General features: G+C 40.7%; 1 protein-coding gene across 1 annotated transcript in view; it reads right to left on the bottom strand.

The window, feature by feature from the left end:
* The window catches only part of slc25a26 (solute carrier family 25 member 26), a 40,400-nt gene extending 27,240 nt beyond the window's left edge, over window positions 1-13,160 (bottom strand). Inside the window, exons 1-5 of the mRNA XM_036531262.1 lie at window positions 13,026-13,160; window positions 10,885-11,041; window positions 10,288-10,397; window positions 2,632-2,736; window positions 1,792-1,839 (exon numbers count right to left, since the gene is read on the bottom strand). Coding sequence (XP_036387155.1) covers window positions 1,792-1,839; window positions 2,632-2,736; window positions 10,288-10,397; window positions 10,885-11,041; window positions 13,026-13,058 — 453 coding nt within the window. The 5' untranslated portion in view covers window positions 13,059-13,160. The remainder of the gene's footprint in view (window positions 1-1,791; window positions 1,840-2,631; window positions 2,737-10,287; window positions 10,398-10,884; window positions 11,042-13,025) is intronic.
* Between the last annotated feature and the right edge of the window lie 4,971 nt (window positions 13,161-18,131).

Below are 18,131 nucleotides of genomic sequence, written 5' to 3'. Positions count from 1 at the left end.
CCCATGCAATGGTACATTCATGTGAAATTGTGTGGAAGAAACTTGAGGGGAATATGAGTGTTTACAGAAGCCTGGCTGGGCCATTTTTTTTTCTTTTTTCCTCTGACCAGCATGGAATGGAGCATTTTAAAATGTCTGCACATCAACTTACCCTATGCATGCAATGTCCCAATGCACTTCAAAATAAAACTGGGTGATTAAATTAAGAGGGGTGAAAATGTATAAAGACTTTCAATCATTTAATTATTGCAAGCCCATATTCTCCAGTGTAATCTCCATCTGGTACAAGTGTTATCAAACTATCCAACAAGTCTGAGACAGATTACAGCATGTAAGGTCAGGATGAACACTTCAGATGAACCGTAGCTTTCACAGTAAAGTAGCCCATGCATGTCAGTTGTCTGCATATTCCAATACTTGAATGCCAAACAACTGAAGAATACCATTATTTTAAAGTTACCTCAAATGGCAAAGCCTAAATGGGCAATCGATCCAGTTTATGTATCACTTCAACTGTCTGGCTGTGCCCCATGTTTCAGTCATTCCTGCACGGCACTTCTATCTTGCTCACTTGGTGAAATGATTTAAACATTTTCTCATTCATGTTTTCCAGCCCCTGTGCCAGATGTATAGGAACTGCTCCTCTGCCTCATTCTGGGCACAAGCACCGTCTGGTTCGCCAATAATTTGCCCCGATACTGTTGGGGCCGCCTTCCATAACCAGTAATATCTCATCAGAAATCACTTTTGAAGGATCCTTAATGAATACACATAATGGAGTAGACCCCAATTAAAGCCCCATGCAGGGGACTGGCATTTTGAGTAAACAAAGTTATCTTGACAGGGTCGCGTTGCAGGATAAGATAGCGGGCAGAAAATGAATTACCTTCCTGACACACGTCAAAGCCAATCCTAGAGAGAATCCCACGAGTTTCTCAGCCCGCATTTTATCTGGCCCTTAGTATGCAGAGAGGGTATTCGGCAGCTTCGAAATGTATTCATTTATTCACAACCCCTTGGAGAAATCAGAAAGGCTTGTTGTCCTTTTTTTTCCCTGTGTCCAGATGGAATTTGCGTGAATAACATCTGTTTAGTGAGGCGGAAAATAAGTACAGGATAGCACAGCAGCGAGGGACTATATTACAAAAAACGAGTGTCACCTTCATATACTGCTTTTTTTCTTCATTTAGAGGCCAACCTTTCTTTTGAAAATCCACAAATGAAAAAAAAAATCTCCTGAAAGTAAGGTAAGGCAGCACTCTGGCAGAATTAATTAAAAACATTATCATGCAATGCAGATGTCATTAGGCACTGGATAATTAATCAAAGGGAGAGTCTGAGTGTTCCATTATAAAGGTGAGAGGATACCAGGGGGGCAGATTCAGTGGAGATTTTCTTCTTTCCTTTCCTTTGTTTCACATTTATATCTTTATATACTTGAATTAATTACAGCAGTTATGCTTGGATACGTCAATGAGCAACATTAAATGAGGAACATGCCTAAAGTGCTTATAATACACCTGCCTTCTCATAGAATTACTGTGCAAAACTCCAAAGCATTCTTCTGCAAACAGCTATAAATAATTACATAAGAACATAAGTGTAATGATGAGAACAACTGAACCAGATTCATCATTTTGCCTAGAGTGCACTTCCAAAGTGCACCTTGCACTGATTCTGTAATGTCAGTACTGACCAAAAAAGTGAACACACATTAGTAAGAAAAGAACAGGGTGAGAATAAAGGAGTTAAAAGACACAGAGTACAGTCAGATAAATGAAGCCGTCCTACCTCTCTGAGCACTGTGCTTCTGTAGCCCCTGTACAAGCCTCTAAAGCCCTGTTTCAGAGAGAGACCAGTTAGAGAAAACTGCGGAGAAGGAAGGAAAGATTTGCGCTAGTCAATGTGGAGTGGGCCAGCAGCACCAGAATCTCAGTATATGTCACTACATCACACAGTGCTGCAATACCTGGTGCCATGCTGAAAACAGAGCTTTTTTGCACTTCAGCAATAAAAAAATGACTAGCGTGCAACAGTAACACTCTGAAGTACAGCTCAATAAAGGAAAGATTTAAGTGATATAACTAGGGAGGGAAGCCAAGAAGCAGCCTGAAGAGCTAGGTACACAGTCTGAGATCAGTTAAAGAGAACTGTTATCCTTTGTATGAAGGGTCCTATGTAAAAACTACATAAATCCTCCAGAAACACTACAATGACATTCATAAAAACAAATTATGGAATATCACCATCTGCGTCATGAGAGACATCATCATAACATACCAAAACATAATGTCAAGGACTTAAGACACCGATGGTATTGTAGATCACTCTACTGCAGGCAGTGTGGCTTCTCAGGAGAGAATTGAAAAGATTTTCAGACCTGTCCTTCTCTTCCAACAGGTGGTGCAGTGCCTTACATCAGATCTCTCTCGAGAGTTCAAATGTAACAACAGGAAAGGTTTTTGGCTTCACCATGACGTACATCATCATGGTACAGCATGTGGTGGAGATGTTGCAGGGCTATGGCACTGAGCATGGGGTAGGTTTGGGTGACAGGACAGAGAACTGCACAGGACAGGTAAGACTCCCGGGTCTGTGCCATCACTATGGTAATGTGCAGAGCACACATACCTCCTCTCGCAGTGTGTTGACCAATTGCCGGTACGAGCTGGAGGACGGGCACGCCTGTGTCCGCTGTTTCACCACCTCCGTGGGCACGCGGATAAGACAGGCCACCTGTGGAGACACATGCACAAAAGTATGTCACCAAACACACAAAAACCACTGCAGTTTGGTGATAAAATTTTACACAATAACAATGATTTAGACCTGCCTGTTCTTCTGTAGTGGCTGAAAATGAAAATCAGAGGCTACAGCAGCCATAATACTGCTGGAAAGTTGCTCCTAGAAAGTGTTCGCATATGTCTCTGTATGTGTGTGTGTGTGTACAGCATGAGGGACCGTTTAATTATCCGATGAGCAAGGATGACAAAATGTCCATTAATTAGATCTCTTCGGAGGAGCAAGTAAAGGTCCCTTTCCATCTGTGTACACCCTATCCCCCTCTTTCACCATATTTTCAAATGAAAAAGCTGAATGTGCTTCACTGCAGTTAGTGAAGAAAATAAGAATTGTCAAATTCTGAAACCTAGCGTTAATATTTATGGCACCTCATGCTTCATGTAAGGCCTCTTGTTCTTAAGGCAATTTTTTGTTTTTATTTTTCCTTTTATTCCTTGTCAATAAGGCGGTGGAGTGTTAGCGCTGAAGAGCTGTGAGGACAGAAAGCAATCTCCCTGGCCGAGGGGACAGTGAGGCACAAAGCACCCCCCCCCCCCCCCCCACTCCCGCAATCTCGCCCTCGGCGCAGAGGCTGGCAACTTCCCGCGCCTGAAGCGCTTGCCTCGAAGCGGCTTTGATCTTGGTAGAATTTGAATAGGAAAGGCCTGGCAGTGGCTGTGGAGCACTCGTCCCTGATACACGCGCCGCGCTGGAGGCTATGACACGAGATCTGACACCGTGTCAGTGCTGACCGCTACCCTCGACCAGGTGGCAGTGTTACTGAATATACTGGCCATTCCAATGAAGTGTATGGACAGTAAATTCTCATGTAGAATTTTTTTCTGCAATAAAATGTTGGGAGTAATGTGGATTCCGTTTATATAGTTGATACAGCAGATAATATATTTTTAGTTTTTCCTGTAAGAACTGCTACACCAAAACTGAGATGTGTTTGGTCATCTAACACAGAGTACATCCAGGCTACATTAAACCCAGCGATTGGCTTATATAATGCTTTGTATTATATTGGACTTGCACATTCGCAATGCTAAACTTGATATAAACATGCCCCTTTTGAACCTGTACTTTGTGGTCCCCATCAAATTTAAAATGGCAAAGTTACTAGAGGCAAAGTAAAGGATACTGTGCTCTTGTAATCTCTTCCAGAAAGCTGTCTGTGAATCTCTATTCAACAGCTGTCATTGTCAAAGACACTGCAATTAACCTCTTGATCTTTCCTGTATAAATACTGCAGACAAATGAAGGAGCCATTCTAGAATGGCATGGCATTAATTTTCACAGGGCACACATGCAGCACGTAACGTAGGTAATTTGCTCAGCAGAGGCCAGAGGAACATGGGTTCAATCTCTAACCAGTCAAGACTGCCAAGAGAAAAACTTTAGAATAGTACCCAATCCCTCTCTGCTTAGCGCTCTGCATACATTAAACATACTGGAATAATAGCTCTGTGATGGACACAGTGCGTTTATCAGCAATTCTGCATGACTCTCCATTGCCACACCCTCTCAACTCTTAACACTCAAGTATTATTATCCTGTAAAGATCAGAGATGACTATTTGTGACAAGATGACAGACATGCCTGACAATACCACCACGATTTATGCATGAGCACGAGTCTTAGCAAAACTAACAATGTCTTACCACTATAATTCTAATTAACATTCAGCCCTAAAATGAGAATCAAGCAGAATCAATCTTTAGAATCCGTGTACCAACGCTGCCACCCAGTGGTGGAAATGTACTCTATAATCGGTTACAATTTTCTTGCTGACAAGATCTATTTTCAAGGTGGGGAAAAGATGACGGGATCTTGCCGAGATCTGCATCTCACATGTCTCCTCTTTTTTGGGGTTAACATTTAGAATATTGATGAAAAATAGCCTGTTTCTTCACATTTTACTCTCAAAGGAATAAAAATAAGAATCCTAAACAGAAAAAAATAAATAGATATTCCAAGTAATTCCACGTCCCACAAATGATATGGGCAATAACCTGATTATGGAGCTCATTACGATAACATTTCAAGCGCCTGTGAAATGAGGGAAGAATCAGATAAATCACCAATGCCATGTGCTTCGGCACAATCGGGCCGCAACCAGGAAAGCAAGGGAGAGGTGCACATGTAAAACCGAGAAATTTGCGGAGGAAGTGAGTTGGGAAATCTACTGGTAATGATACAAACAGCTGTGTGGAACAGCTGTGAAAGGCACAGTGTGGGGCTGATGAAAGCCAGGGGGTGCCACATACTGCGATTTAAGTCGTAGCTGTTTTTTTCCCCATTGTTACCTCGCAGTTTTTAGAGATGCGCGGGGGAGGCTGACAGACGCTCATTCCTTCAATCCGGTCTTTTAATTGTATGATAAATTTGTTGGCAGTGTCTTTTATATTCCTGCCGTCATTCATCTTTATTTACAAGCAATTTAGAACAGCAGCGTTAATTAGAGCCTGTTTCAAATCGGGCCCATGTTCCTCCGGTCTGCCGCTGTAAATCCTAATGACGGCGCTTTAATTTCCCCCGCAAACACCGGGCCCACGCTCAATCAAACTGATACCACTAAGGGAGTGGGGAAATTAGAGTCTCGCAACACAAATCAGTATTCAGGTGAATCAATCCTGAGCTTGTTCCATATATGTATGGGCAGTCAGATCTTGTCAGACTCCAACCAGTCAACCCCCGCACACTCCGAAAGCCACTGTACTCTTGTGGCCGGTGCATAGGCCATACACACGTAATGCAGTTGATCCTACAGTACTCTTAAAGTAAGTCAGTCACCTTCTATTCTCTTAAAGTCAGTTGATCACCCTGCACTCTTCAAGACAGTCAATCCTCTACTCTAATCCTACCCTAAGTAAATCCCTACTGTACTCAAAAAGACTAGGATTGGTTAATATTCCCTGCAAGAGAAGTAGTAGTCATTAGAAATGTAACAGTTGGCTTCACCCTGCTATGCATTTAAAGTGAAAATGGTGAATATTTTAATTGCACAGGGTCTTTAAATAAACTGTGTACACATGGATGGTGTATTACCGTTGCAATAAACATTGCATAAATCAGAATTTATCTATTACATGTTAAACACAAGTTAAACATGCAAGTTCATGCATTCCCAAATACAGAATGTATACACACACTTTTTTTTCCTTATATAAGTCAGTTACAACCTGATATTAATGAGTTTGGACCTGTTGCATTCAAATGTACTTTTAAGCCACAAATAACTACTTCACACAGGAAGATGAACCTCCTTTTTCTTGTAGGGATTATGGTGTCCACCACATAGTGTGTAGAAATTCTGGATCACATCTACCAACTTGTAACGTCTACCAAAGTCCAAAATATAATTGATTGGCTACACATTGAATTCAGCAAGCAATTTAATTTCAGCCCATTTCTTTTGTGGCCCTCCAATGAAATTCCAGTAGCTCCTGCAGGATTTCTTTACAACACCTGCAGGAATCATGGACAGCTATAGGCCAGCCAAGTCTCCCCAAATTTAATAACTACATTTGAAATGTATAGCTTGCATTTCATTCTGCCCTTGTGGGTTTGATCATATTCTTTTGAGCAACTGTCATTTAATGCCAGGTGAGAGGAATGAAGAGGCAATACAAAGCTCTAGTTAGAGATGCACAATAAATCACAGCCAGCCGATCTCAGAGGCAATGCATGGATTATTTGCCATGCCAAGTTAAGTGGCTGCCAGTTGCCCTCCCCTGTCATGTCACACTGTATTTTCCAGAACATCCTCTGGGAGACAAGGTTTATAGATGCAAAAAAAAAAAAACCTTCCTTCAACTTGACAAATGAGCTTTCGGGGGAAAACGTCGGGCGAATGGGAATGAAGATAAATCTGACATAATGGTGGGATAACAACCTGCTCGCCCCTGACAGCCACCATCAAGTTACACATTTTTTATAGGAGACACATTCGCAAAGCACCAGAGCTTGTTTTTTTTCCCTTCTTTTTTCCCCTCACAAAGGTTACAGAGAGAACAGAGATGTAGCAGAGTCCTGTTTGAACACATTGTCTTCAAGGCAGACTGAACACAACATAACTGAAGCAGGCGACAGACAGGAGGTGGGCTGATCTAGTCGCCCCTCCATTGATGATGTCATTATACACCACAGCAATCAACGTCAGACAGCATCGGTGACCCAGAGCGCAGTCAAGGTGGTGTTAACTTACTGACAGCACAGATTTGCGCTCAATAGGGGGTGGACTGGGTTTCATTTTTTTCCATTTCACTCCAGCTTATTGCAAGAGAAAAGTATAAGGAAATGATATGATATATGAATGATCACAAACGTTTACGATGACATAATTCAAGAAAGAAAAGAAATGGAAAACCAAAATGCTCTCAGTGGACAATGGTCATTAAATGCAAAGTGAAACCACTTAATTTTCATTGTACTGAACAGATTACAACCCATGTTACAGGCACTTGAAAATGGCCTCCTGCCCCTCAAATTTGCTGAACTGCACACCATTCGAACTAAAAATAAAGCATCTCTAAGGGCACTGGCTGTGACTGAATGTTTTGATTTATAATCATGAGGCATACAGTTTAACAGCAGGAGTGACAGGAAAATCAACCCCACGTGCACAGGGAAGGTTCTCTCTCTTGTGAACTAGCATAAAGCCCACAAGGGTGCACACAAGGTCTTTTGTGAAGTTGTGCTCTCAGTGGGTTGTGCATGGGGTCATATCCACGTCCAGCTGCTCCGAGAATATTGCCAGGAGGCAGCAGAAACCAGACCCGTACCTCCTTTTTCTCTCTTTTGCAGGGAACTAAGGTAAGACGAAGGAAGGTGTTAAGTCATTGACAAAAAGAAACAAAGAATGAGAGACAGAGGGATAGAAAGGGAAAGAGAGAAAGAACTCCATTATGTGTGAATGAGAAAGGGGGTGATTTGTATTCTCTCTCTGGTGGTTCGGTGCGGTGTGGGAGATGTGCAGCGATGGAAGGTGGGCGACGTTGTCAGCATGTGCAATCTCCTGCCCGCCAGCAGCTCAGGACACGCCACCTTCTGCTCAGCCTCAATTTCTCCTCAATTTGAGGATGAAATGGGAAAAGGGGACATTTTTGGGAAACTATATCGCTGCATTTCACAGGTGCTCAAAAACCATTACATTGATGATGCCATGAAAAATATATATATATATAAATATTATATATATATATATATATATATATATATATTGTATATACACACACCAGTACATACTATATCCTTATGTATATACCTACACATATTTATATAAAGCTGTATATTACTTACAGTGGCTAAACAAAGCATAAACAAGGTTATTGAAGAGCTGCATATTTATTGTATGGATGGGGATAACATACAGATGCAATGGCAGAGACAGCTTTGGGTTTGAATTCTGCAATATGTGCTACTTCAGATTACTATGTCAATAATAACCACATATAGCCAGAGAAACTGGAACCTCACTTCAAGTGTAATGTCGACACACTGGAACTCTCTTGCTTCTGAACCCTCTATCACTCTCATAATACTCAAGAATACTCTGGAAAAAATCCTCCTAGGCCACTTCAGTGCATCCATATGCTGCTCCTTAAAATGAACATGGTGCATATAAATAAGTAAATTTAACAGAATTTCAAAAGTGCAGAAAGGGTGTAATAATGAGAATTGGAAATAATGAGAGTACACTATGCAGATTGGTAACTACTTTTTCATACTCCTCAAACAAATAGGCTAAAATATAAGGCTGAGATGAAGCCTCTTTGCATTCAGGAAATATCATTTACTGTCAATGTAGGATATAAGTACCGTCAATCTACTGTCAAAATTTTTTTTATGAATGTAAAAGCCAAGCCTAAGAGTGTAGATGTTTGCATGGGCTGTATCACATAACACTGAAAATATTAAATATAACTTAAATTCCACATATTCCCCATTCTTTCTTAAATTGACATTAATATCTAGCCTTACAGGGATTTCTGACAGCTCTTCTGCACCTCTGCAATCTCAACCACCCGATAAACTTTACCCTTAATAAATGTTTTTTACGTGTTCATAAGTTTTGCTCATTCTGGCCTGGTCTGTGAGAAAGCCACAGCTGATGGAATGCAGATCAATGAAAGCTGCAATTCAGGTGCATGCACTACAATGAAAAGGAAAGTGAGCATCTGTGTGCAAAATAATTTATGAGATGGAAAATATTGATCACTCCATTTCGTTGTCAATCACAAAGTTACTTAAAGTTGCTGATATGTTCATGCTGTCTTGTCACCTGGCATTACCTATATTCCAAAAAGTAATTTCCTAAATAAACGTATATGCTTCATATCAGTCCTTTGATCACTCCAGCTCAAATGAAAGCATCTATATGAAGAAATCAAAAGCCTCAGGACCTGACAGCGAGGCATGTCGCCTGTGATACTTCATGCTAATCAGCTCTAATTAAGCTGTAAAAATGTTGGGAAAAAGAAAGATCTTGAGCTGTTACATAACCCAAAAGATATTTGCCTCCTTTCTCTCTAGGCTGCCCCGAGGAAGAGCTTTCATGACTAAGCCCTAGATTACAGCCTTTGAGTAAAAGAACAAGTACCCAGGATGCACAGGGATTCTGTGCCAGCACCGCTGAATGTGCAACCCCTTTTGAAGTGCACAAATCCCTTGCAGGCGAAGGGGTTAAAGGTAGCATTGACCTCAACCTCACCTCTCCAAACGCTCATTTCTGAGACATGCAAGACCTTCAGTGACTAAACTGAACCTTGGTTTACTTTGAGAAAGCCCTAAGTAACTAAGTTACTGCTAACTATGTGCCTGCATGTCAAAGAAAGAACAAAAAAAAAACAAGAATATAAAAACCATCCTACTGAAACTTTTGTTTCATATATTTATATTACAAGCTTGATATTAAATGTAGTAAAATACCAACATGGTGGCATATATTTAGAAATATACACATATACATACATAGACAGACAGACACATATAGATAAAAATAGACATTTAAAGAGAAAGTTATGCCCGCACACATTTGGCATGTACAGATGTTGGTAAAATGAGAACTGGCACCTTTGTCTACTAGTTGTGGTCATACAAAACTTTATAATTCCATGCTATTGTGCACACCCTGAGTGAAAGTACATGGAATTCCAGGGCCATGAACCATTAGCCTCTACCAGTGAAGGAAATTGTGCTTCTCTATCCAGCTTTAAAGCCAAAATCCCCTGACAAAATTGAGGGAGTCTGGGGCCACGCTGAGAAAAAGGCTAAGTCAATACACAGTAACGAGATCTTATTTACCCAGCTGGTAGGGAAATGTTCAGATGCCTGGGGTCCCAGAGTCACCCAGCTGGGCCAAAACCCTGAGCTAAAACCACTTTAACCTTTGCATATTTGTCTGTGAAATTTCAGGAAATAACATAAACAGGCATGTTGCTCATTTGGTCTCAAATACACGGATAACAGCTGCAGTGTACATGTACAAAAAAGGAGACCTACGATTTCTCCGAGAGAGGCGGCGACCATGTGAGTGACAGGCACAATGTAGGGGGCTGTGGAGACTCCAAGCAGGGACTTTGCGGTCTCATAAGTGACAAAGAATGCCGCAGCTGAAACCAAGCAGAATCATTCTGTTTAGGACCAATTAATTAATAACTCTGGCACTGAGGGAGACTGCACTTGTGTCTGACACCGTGGCTAAAAATTCACTCTGTTTGGGATGTCCTATAAACCCTGCCCACAAATGACCACACAATGGAAAACTGAACCGTTTACTAAAGAAAATGAAGACAGCGACTGAGATGTAGTATTATAATCCCACTGAGAATGACACTATAAAAAGCATGATCCAACATGAGGCATAACAGGCATTTATTTATTTTGAAATAATGACATAAAAATTTCATATAAGGACATTTACTACTATTTGTCAATATGTGTCATTTTAACTTTTTTCCTTCAACTGACTTGCAAGTGTCTGGTGCAGATGATAATGCCTGGACACACACTGGATTATGTGTACAGTGTGTGTTCTCTACCATTCTGCAGGCTATTATGACACCTGATCCAGACACCATGGCATTTCTGAGAGCTCACCGTTGGGGAACGACCCCACCGCAGCTGAGGGGACCCCTGCATAGATGCCCCGGAAGCCCCCGGCCTTGTAGAAGCCTTGCTGGCTTTGCAGTCTGGTCTTTACGGTGTCCAGAGGAAAGAGTGTGAGATCCACACACATCCCTGCACAGCCTCCAGCCTGTTAAGAAACCCATACACACACGCACAAACACAGACACACAAGGATGCAAACACACACACGTATATCAGGCACAAATCAGTCTTTGATGCTGAAAGCTTCTGCATATCATATTTCTTTCAGGGTGTTTTTGAGTTTTCAAATTCAACACAGGTTCCACCCCATTTGTCTTCTGGGTGAACTCAGAAGTATTCAGAACCAGGAGGCGAACTAATGGACGGCATAGGTAATTGTGGTGAGGACGGTGGCGGAGGGGCTGATTATAACTAATTTTTCTTTAGATTGCCCTATGAAGCTCCTACTTTGTAGAAACTGTGGCAAGCACAAGGCTTGTTCCAATGTATAGTTCACATACCTGAATTCACAATGACTCATGCTCTTCACACAAAGTAGGATTAACAAGCAAACTTTAGATTTGTTCAATTTTATCCAGATATTCTATTTTTCATTTGTTTATTTTCTAACAAGCTTGCAACAATATTTATCTGATTACAAAGTAGCCTAATCTTTGAAAGCAGGTCAACAGCAAGTTCCACAGCTCATTACTATGATTATTTATCATCAGTCTGACAGCTTGCACTGTTTGTATTTCACATACTGTTCATTTATACAGCTTAGTTACTATGTACTAAAGAGTAGAGACTGCAGTTAAGCACATAACCATCTTGCATACCAACACTGTCTTATGGGGCTAGCTAATCCATCTCCAATTAACAAGCCAGTCAACTCAACCCTCTAATATGAGTCATTGCAAAACTTCTGTGATGTTCTCATGCTAGTGTGTAATTTAGTTGTTAAAAGTCAAATGTGATTAAATGACTTAAAAATTACAAAAGTTCTACAGTGACCACACAAATGTCCTTAGGGATATCCTTTCTTAATTCACCCCGGATTTGCTGGACCATTCACTATTTCTAATTAAAAGTTCCAAAAATATTGGCCTTTGGGAGACAGAGGTTAAAGTAACCCCTAAGTGATCATTTATACAGGAAATACAGTCTATGCAGTAAGTGTTGAGGATTCATGAGCCTACAGTGCCGGATATGTTTACAACTTTTTGAAATAAACATATTGTGGGTATTGTATTAATACTAGCAAATGGCCTCCACAACAATATTTCTGATGAGCACATTAACAGAGGAGGTATAGTGTCTTTTTGACAAATTGCCTGACTGAGAATTTGTTTGGTAATAAGATACCCTATTCGGTGTTTAGGTCCTAGTAAACCCATTACATCTAAACAAAAATGATCTTATTCGAATTCATTTACGAAGACACTCTCCTTGTAAATGTTTAAATAGCATCGGCATGATATTACTTATATATTTTCTCACGAAAGTAATAAAAGGGTAAATAAGAGGATAACAAAACCGAAAAGGCAAATTAAAAAGCACCTATGGTGATGGTGTTGGGATGTCATTCGATATTAGGCATTTAGCTAGACTGACGCTAAATGTGTTAAATCGAGCATATATATATTTATATAACTTAGTCACAGCTGTGCTTCGGTCCTGCTTTTATAGCAATTAGCTATCTATCTTCAGCTTCGAACAATGGAACAGCAAATTAATTTTCCCTAGGAGTTACAAAAAGGAAAATAAACGGTGTTATACGAATAAGAAAAGTAGGCTACATTTGATCCCTGTGAAGACTGTACACACAAATCTGCTAGTTAAATCTTGCAGTCATTTATGACAGATACGTATATTATTATTTTACTTTTAGATTGTGGGTATTGCTTTCTTGTTAGCTAGACAGCTGACAGTCTATTGCTCGTAAAGCGGAGAAACCTGACAGAGGTCATAGACAAAATTCTCAGTGCTAGTTATTCAGGTCTTTATTTTGACTTCCCTTGGCCTGTCTGACTATAAAAGGGAAGGATTTTCTGTTTGTCACGGAAAGACATGAAAATACGAAGTGGCTTATCTCGCAGAATTATGAAAGGACGTAAAAGCGAAAAGTAAAATAAATGCATCAGATTTACCACAAGCGATGCTGTGAACTCTCTTCTCTCCATGTTACACGCATCTAACTCACTTGGGGCAAATTCTACGATACCATTCCAAGCACTGCCATTCACGCATGACACTAGTACAGTAAAAACATGTTTATCAAGGACGCAGCCATCTTGCCAGACTGAAAGCGCTTCCGTGTGACGTTAAAGTCACATGTGGGAAAATCAGCCTATAGGCACATTCAAAAGGATCAGCGCTGTGGAGGCGCTGAATTTGAAATTCCTCAGCATTACCATACAGTGTTAACTAATATTTTTGTCTAGGGTGACATACCCCTAGCTCTTTTGTTATTGTTCTACTTGTATACTATCCCCTGTATACTGAATCTATGTTTTGTTCTTCTGTTGAGTAAATAAAACATTAGCTGTTTAAGTCTCAGAGGAGAACATCTCTGGTAAGTCACCTATCCCTCCCATCTCACACACAGTACTTGTACATTTGGATTCAGGTTGTAGGCTAGATTTTTGTGTTCAATTTGCTGGCTACTTTTCAGGTTAAAGTCGGAGGTTGCTGTTTCTGTTCAATATCCTATAAAGCAACCCGAAGTAGTAGGGTCTTGGGGTGACACTTCACAGCAGACTGCCTTTGTGGACCACGGAGCAGTGGTCAGTCAGTCCTGCAGATTCTGCTGGTGTAATATCAAAAGAATCCAACGTTTCCTCACCCATAATCAACTCAGCCTCTGGTCCAAGCACTGGTCTTCTTGTGGTTGGACTACCGCGACTGTTCCTCCTTGCTGCCCTGCCTGCATGTGCAACCAGACCCCTGCAGCTAATACATAATGCAGCAGCTCAGATGGTCTGCGTTCTCCTCAAATCCTCCCACATCTCACTCTTCCAGACCTCTCCCCTCACCTGCCAGAAACTGATTATATCTGCTTCAAAATCCTACATGTTAGCCTACCAGGTGGTGAGAGGGACAGTGTGCCCTCATCTTCAATCCTTAATACCAATGACCCAACATATGACCCCACCCACTAGCCAGGTCACTATTCTGCAACTTCAGGACATCTGATTGTCCCTCCCATGTCCTCTGCCTGCCCTGTCCGCAGAGTGATGCCACACGTTTCCCATTGCAGTCAAGGCAGCCGAGTCAGCTGACCATCTTCGATCACACGCGCCACTTCCTAACACTGGCAGCAGCTCCCTACCAAGCATTACCTTCCCCTATTTCTGCAGTTTTATGAATCGCAGGTTGTCCACAATAATTATCTCAGCACTGTGAAAGGAGCTGATGCATGCTCAAGCATGGTCAGTTGTGTGCTGCATACACCCTCTGTAAATTACAGGATGTAACTGTCTGCAATGTACATCATTTCTGAAAAAAACAGACTTTATCACTGAGCACCTGAGGTGCCTAAAGCAACACTTGAGTTTGTAATAAATTCCTCAATATGATCAAATTAGAATGAGACAGAAATGCCAGAAGTGTTTCTAGATGTTCAGTAACATCAGGTACTGAGTCTTTATGAAATGAGAGTTACAGTATAAGGCTGAGAAGATCCATGGATATTACATTCGTGGCTGTTAACGTAATTTTGATGAATACTAATCAAAATATGTGTATTGCTGAAACCTGTCGGTTTTAAATGATCAGTATTAATGAATCCCTTTTCCAAATGAAGAGAGCTTTGCGACAGTGTTGTGTTTGTGCTACTACTATATTTGCAAAACCTACTGGCTTTTAATTTGGCAGTTGTTTGACTGCTTTCATGAGTGAAAACTTGAACAGCTGCATTCACTCAGATATTTGTGCAACAAAATGGCGTCCTATTCAGGTTCAGGCAGCGACTGCAGACAGGTGGAGAGGCGACCTGGACCATAACTCCTCTGGGCTGCATTGAAGGCACCCCAAGGTACGCCTTCTGTCGACAGATCCTTATTTACATGTAAAACGTTTTTTGAACAGGTTATGGATTTCTGCGGGCTGCTTGCCTATGCCATAAAACCCCAGTTTTATATTTCCTCTCGTTCCGCTGGAAAACTTGGATGCAGAGGCTAGCAGTTTCCTCTGTTTTTCACTGTGCCTGTGCCATGTCCGAATGCGCTCTGTGGCATTGCGGGCCCCGTTATTTATCGCCTCTTGTCACAGCAGCAGCAGTTCCCCATTAAGGGGGGCGCAACCCTTTATTCATCCGAGCCGCGATGATGTCTGAAACGAGCGTGCGCCGTTTGACGCTCCCCGCCAAACATTCATCTTGTTGATGTGTCGCTCGGAGGGATCGCATTGGACCCCGGGACCCAGCTGTAGGAAGAATTGACTTCTGTCTACGCCTCCATTCTGTTGTGCGATGAGAACAGCAATGGCGTTTGCTCTCAGGACGCTCTTCTGGTCAGCTGTCACTCGTTACAGGAAAGCCTGTAGAGCTTTTCTACGTGCATTGGCGCGCGCGTGTGTATGAGATGAGGGGCGGCGGTCGACCATCATTTTTCTGTCGTGTTTTACCACAAGTGATAATCATATATACGAATTCTGTTCTACATCAACAACAATGTGCAAATGAAAATAATTTCAATTGTTAATAATTATTTTATTACAATATTTATTTTGGATTATATTTATTTTGGAAAGGATGCAATACGTGACATTGGTGTTCACTTTTTAGTATTTAACTGGTTAATGGTCATAATCAAATGACTTGAAGATTAAATCTCATCTTTATCTACTCATACAAAAATTGAAATTAATTGATCATATAATTCATACCTATGTGCATCACACCTACACTTCCTTTTAAAATTCTGTGAATGGACTGCATATTAAACTGAATAAATACATCTGTAAAAACCCATTGCAACTTTTCATTTTCCTGAATAGAAAATTATGGCAAAAACATCCAGCTATGGATTTTTTTTTTTTTTTTTTTTTTTTTTTGCCTTAATCATGCATTTATAATAATTATAAACGAGAAACACTTTTTAGAGAAAATATCTGTTTGAAGAGACTGATATTTCATATTTCCCTAAGAACTTGTTAGAAAGTAGAACACGATGTGAATTTATCCAGATTTCTGCCCTTTTAAGATTTAAGGTTGTCTCTCCTTGAATGTCATTATAATACTAATTATAGTTTTTCGTTCATTGCCTAGCAATAGTGCTTCCCTTAGGTTAGTCACTTTATGCTGGATTGATTTCATTTTATGTCCAGAATTGATTTTGTCAGAGTGCTGCAGTGATGTTTGCATCCTCCAGTCTAATCAATGGAGTGAGTAGGTGATCTATCATTCTGTCATATCTTGTTATCTTCTGTGTCGTTGTCGTTTTTTGTGTACCTGTTCATCGTGAACAGATTTTTTGGGCGTCTCAGACCCAAGCTAGCCCGCATGTATTTCTGACAACCATTTCGGCTTTCCTAGCAATCTTTAAAGATACCTTCTTTAAGTCCTCAGGTTAGGTTAAACTGTAGAAACTCTAAGCATGCTGGTTAACCCGTTTAATGACCTGTAACTGTACACATGAACAAGGAAATTAGACGCTCCGATAAGAAGTATAAATGATAGTTTAATTTTGTCTCCATCTTGCGGATTTGCCGTGTACTATTAACTGGAGGTGCAGAGACGTAAAAAGCTGCTTCAAAGTGGGTGTAAAGCATTTGAACTGATTTGGACACACGTATTTTATGTTTCGTGTCTTATTTACAGAGGTGGACACCCCGGCTTCAAAAAGTAAAAGTCCTGCCACGTATTTGTTCCACCCATGATCTACACCAGCTGAATTTAATTAGCACAATACTTTAGCCAGGTAGAGGAGCTAATTAGTGAAATAGTGACCTTGTTTAGTGAATGGCTAGAACAAATACGTGGCAGGACTTTTACTTTCTGAAGCCGGGATGTCAAGATGTAGTCCAAAGGTGTATTCGCTTTGCTGTAATTTCAAATAATGACCGAAGGCCCATTTCATTATAAGGGAAACACAAATATTAATTTATTTAAATTATACCCAACATATCGTAATGCTTTGCTTACGCCTAACCTGTTCTCTACTGCACATAACTTTGAAAAACACGCTAATACGATGTGTAAACTACCTTAAGAGACGTTATGAGAAAACTATGAAAAAAGTGAATCCTCTGCGAGCAGACTGGGTAGCAAAGTACATTTACCAAGTGTAAGGTCAATCAGAATCACCCGAAGTCTCGGAAGATTTGCAGAGAGCGTCATTGATCTTGACCCGCTCAAAGTATGATCTCAGAGATGAAAGTAAACCGTGAAGAGGGAAACTTACTCACTGTCAGCTGCAAGTCAGCAAAGGCCAATTCTAGCCTGCAGGCTGTCTTTGAAAAATGAAGGGCAAAGAACTGAGGATTAGGCAAAAAACTTCACACACAATTCATTGTAATAAAGGCAGGCACCGACCGGCTAGTTTTTAATAAGGGGGAGTGGTTATTGAACGGAAAACCGAGTATGGTGTCGGGCCATAAGAAGTAGTCACGTTCGGACGACAAAGGCTCTTTTATGAAATTCATAGTTTAGTATTTACCTGAGGAAGTAGCTGTCGTGACTTGTAACATATGAATGATAGCGACAACAATTTTCCTCACAATTTAGGAATCTTCACCTGTCTCACAGAACAAGTGCTTGGTCATTCAGTCAAATTGATTTACTACTTTAAGTTTGTATTTCAGCAGTATATCATTGGTTTCCCTTTCTCTTAAAATGTCTAAACTTTCAGACAGAAATAGTGCATGGGTCATTAACTGCCAGCAGTTTTTTTCTTTTTTTCCAGAGAGCAATTAGACCAAGCACCATCTGTAATAGCAATTAATTGTGAACCAGAGAGAACACACATGTCTATTCAGTGACAGGGGCTGTAATTATTTATGACACAGGGGCCAGGCAGTGCTCTGTCTTTAGGAAACATCATTTTTGTATATCATCTTGAAAAAAAACTTGACATATGTCATAAAACATTGTGGTAAAGTAGTGGTGGTTTGGTTGAAAGTGTGAAAAGAGCAGGCATGGTTGCACACAGGGTTTAGAAAACCCTGGATGTTATGCAGAGATGACAACTCTCCATTAATCACAATTTTCAATTGCATAATGAAGGAAGAAATGTTTTTGTGAAGGGCAGGGGGCT

The sequence above is a fragment of the Megalops cyprinoides genome, chromosome 6 (genome assembly GCF_013368585.1).
Source record: "Megalops cyprinoides isolate fMegCyp1 chromosome 6, fMegCyp1.pri, whole genome shotgun sequence".
Classification (NCBI taxonomy): Eukaryota; Metazoa; Chordata; class Actinopteri; order Elopiformes; family Megalopidae; genus Megalops; species Megalops cyprinoides.
The sequence above is the reverse complement of the archived record's forward strand: the minus strand, read 5'-3'. Positions and strand labels throughout refer to the sequence as shown.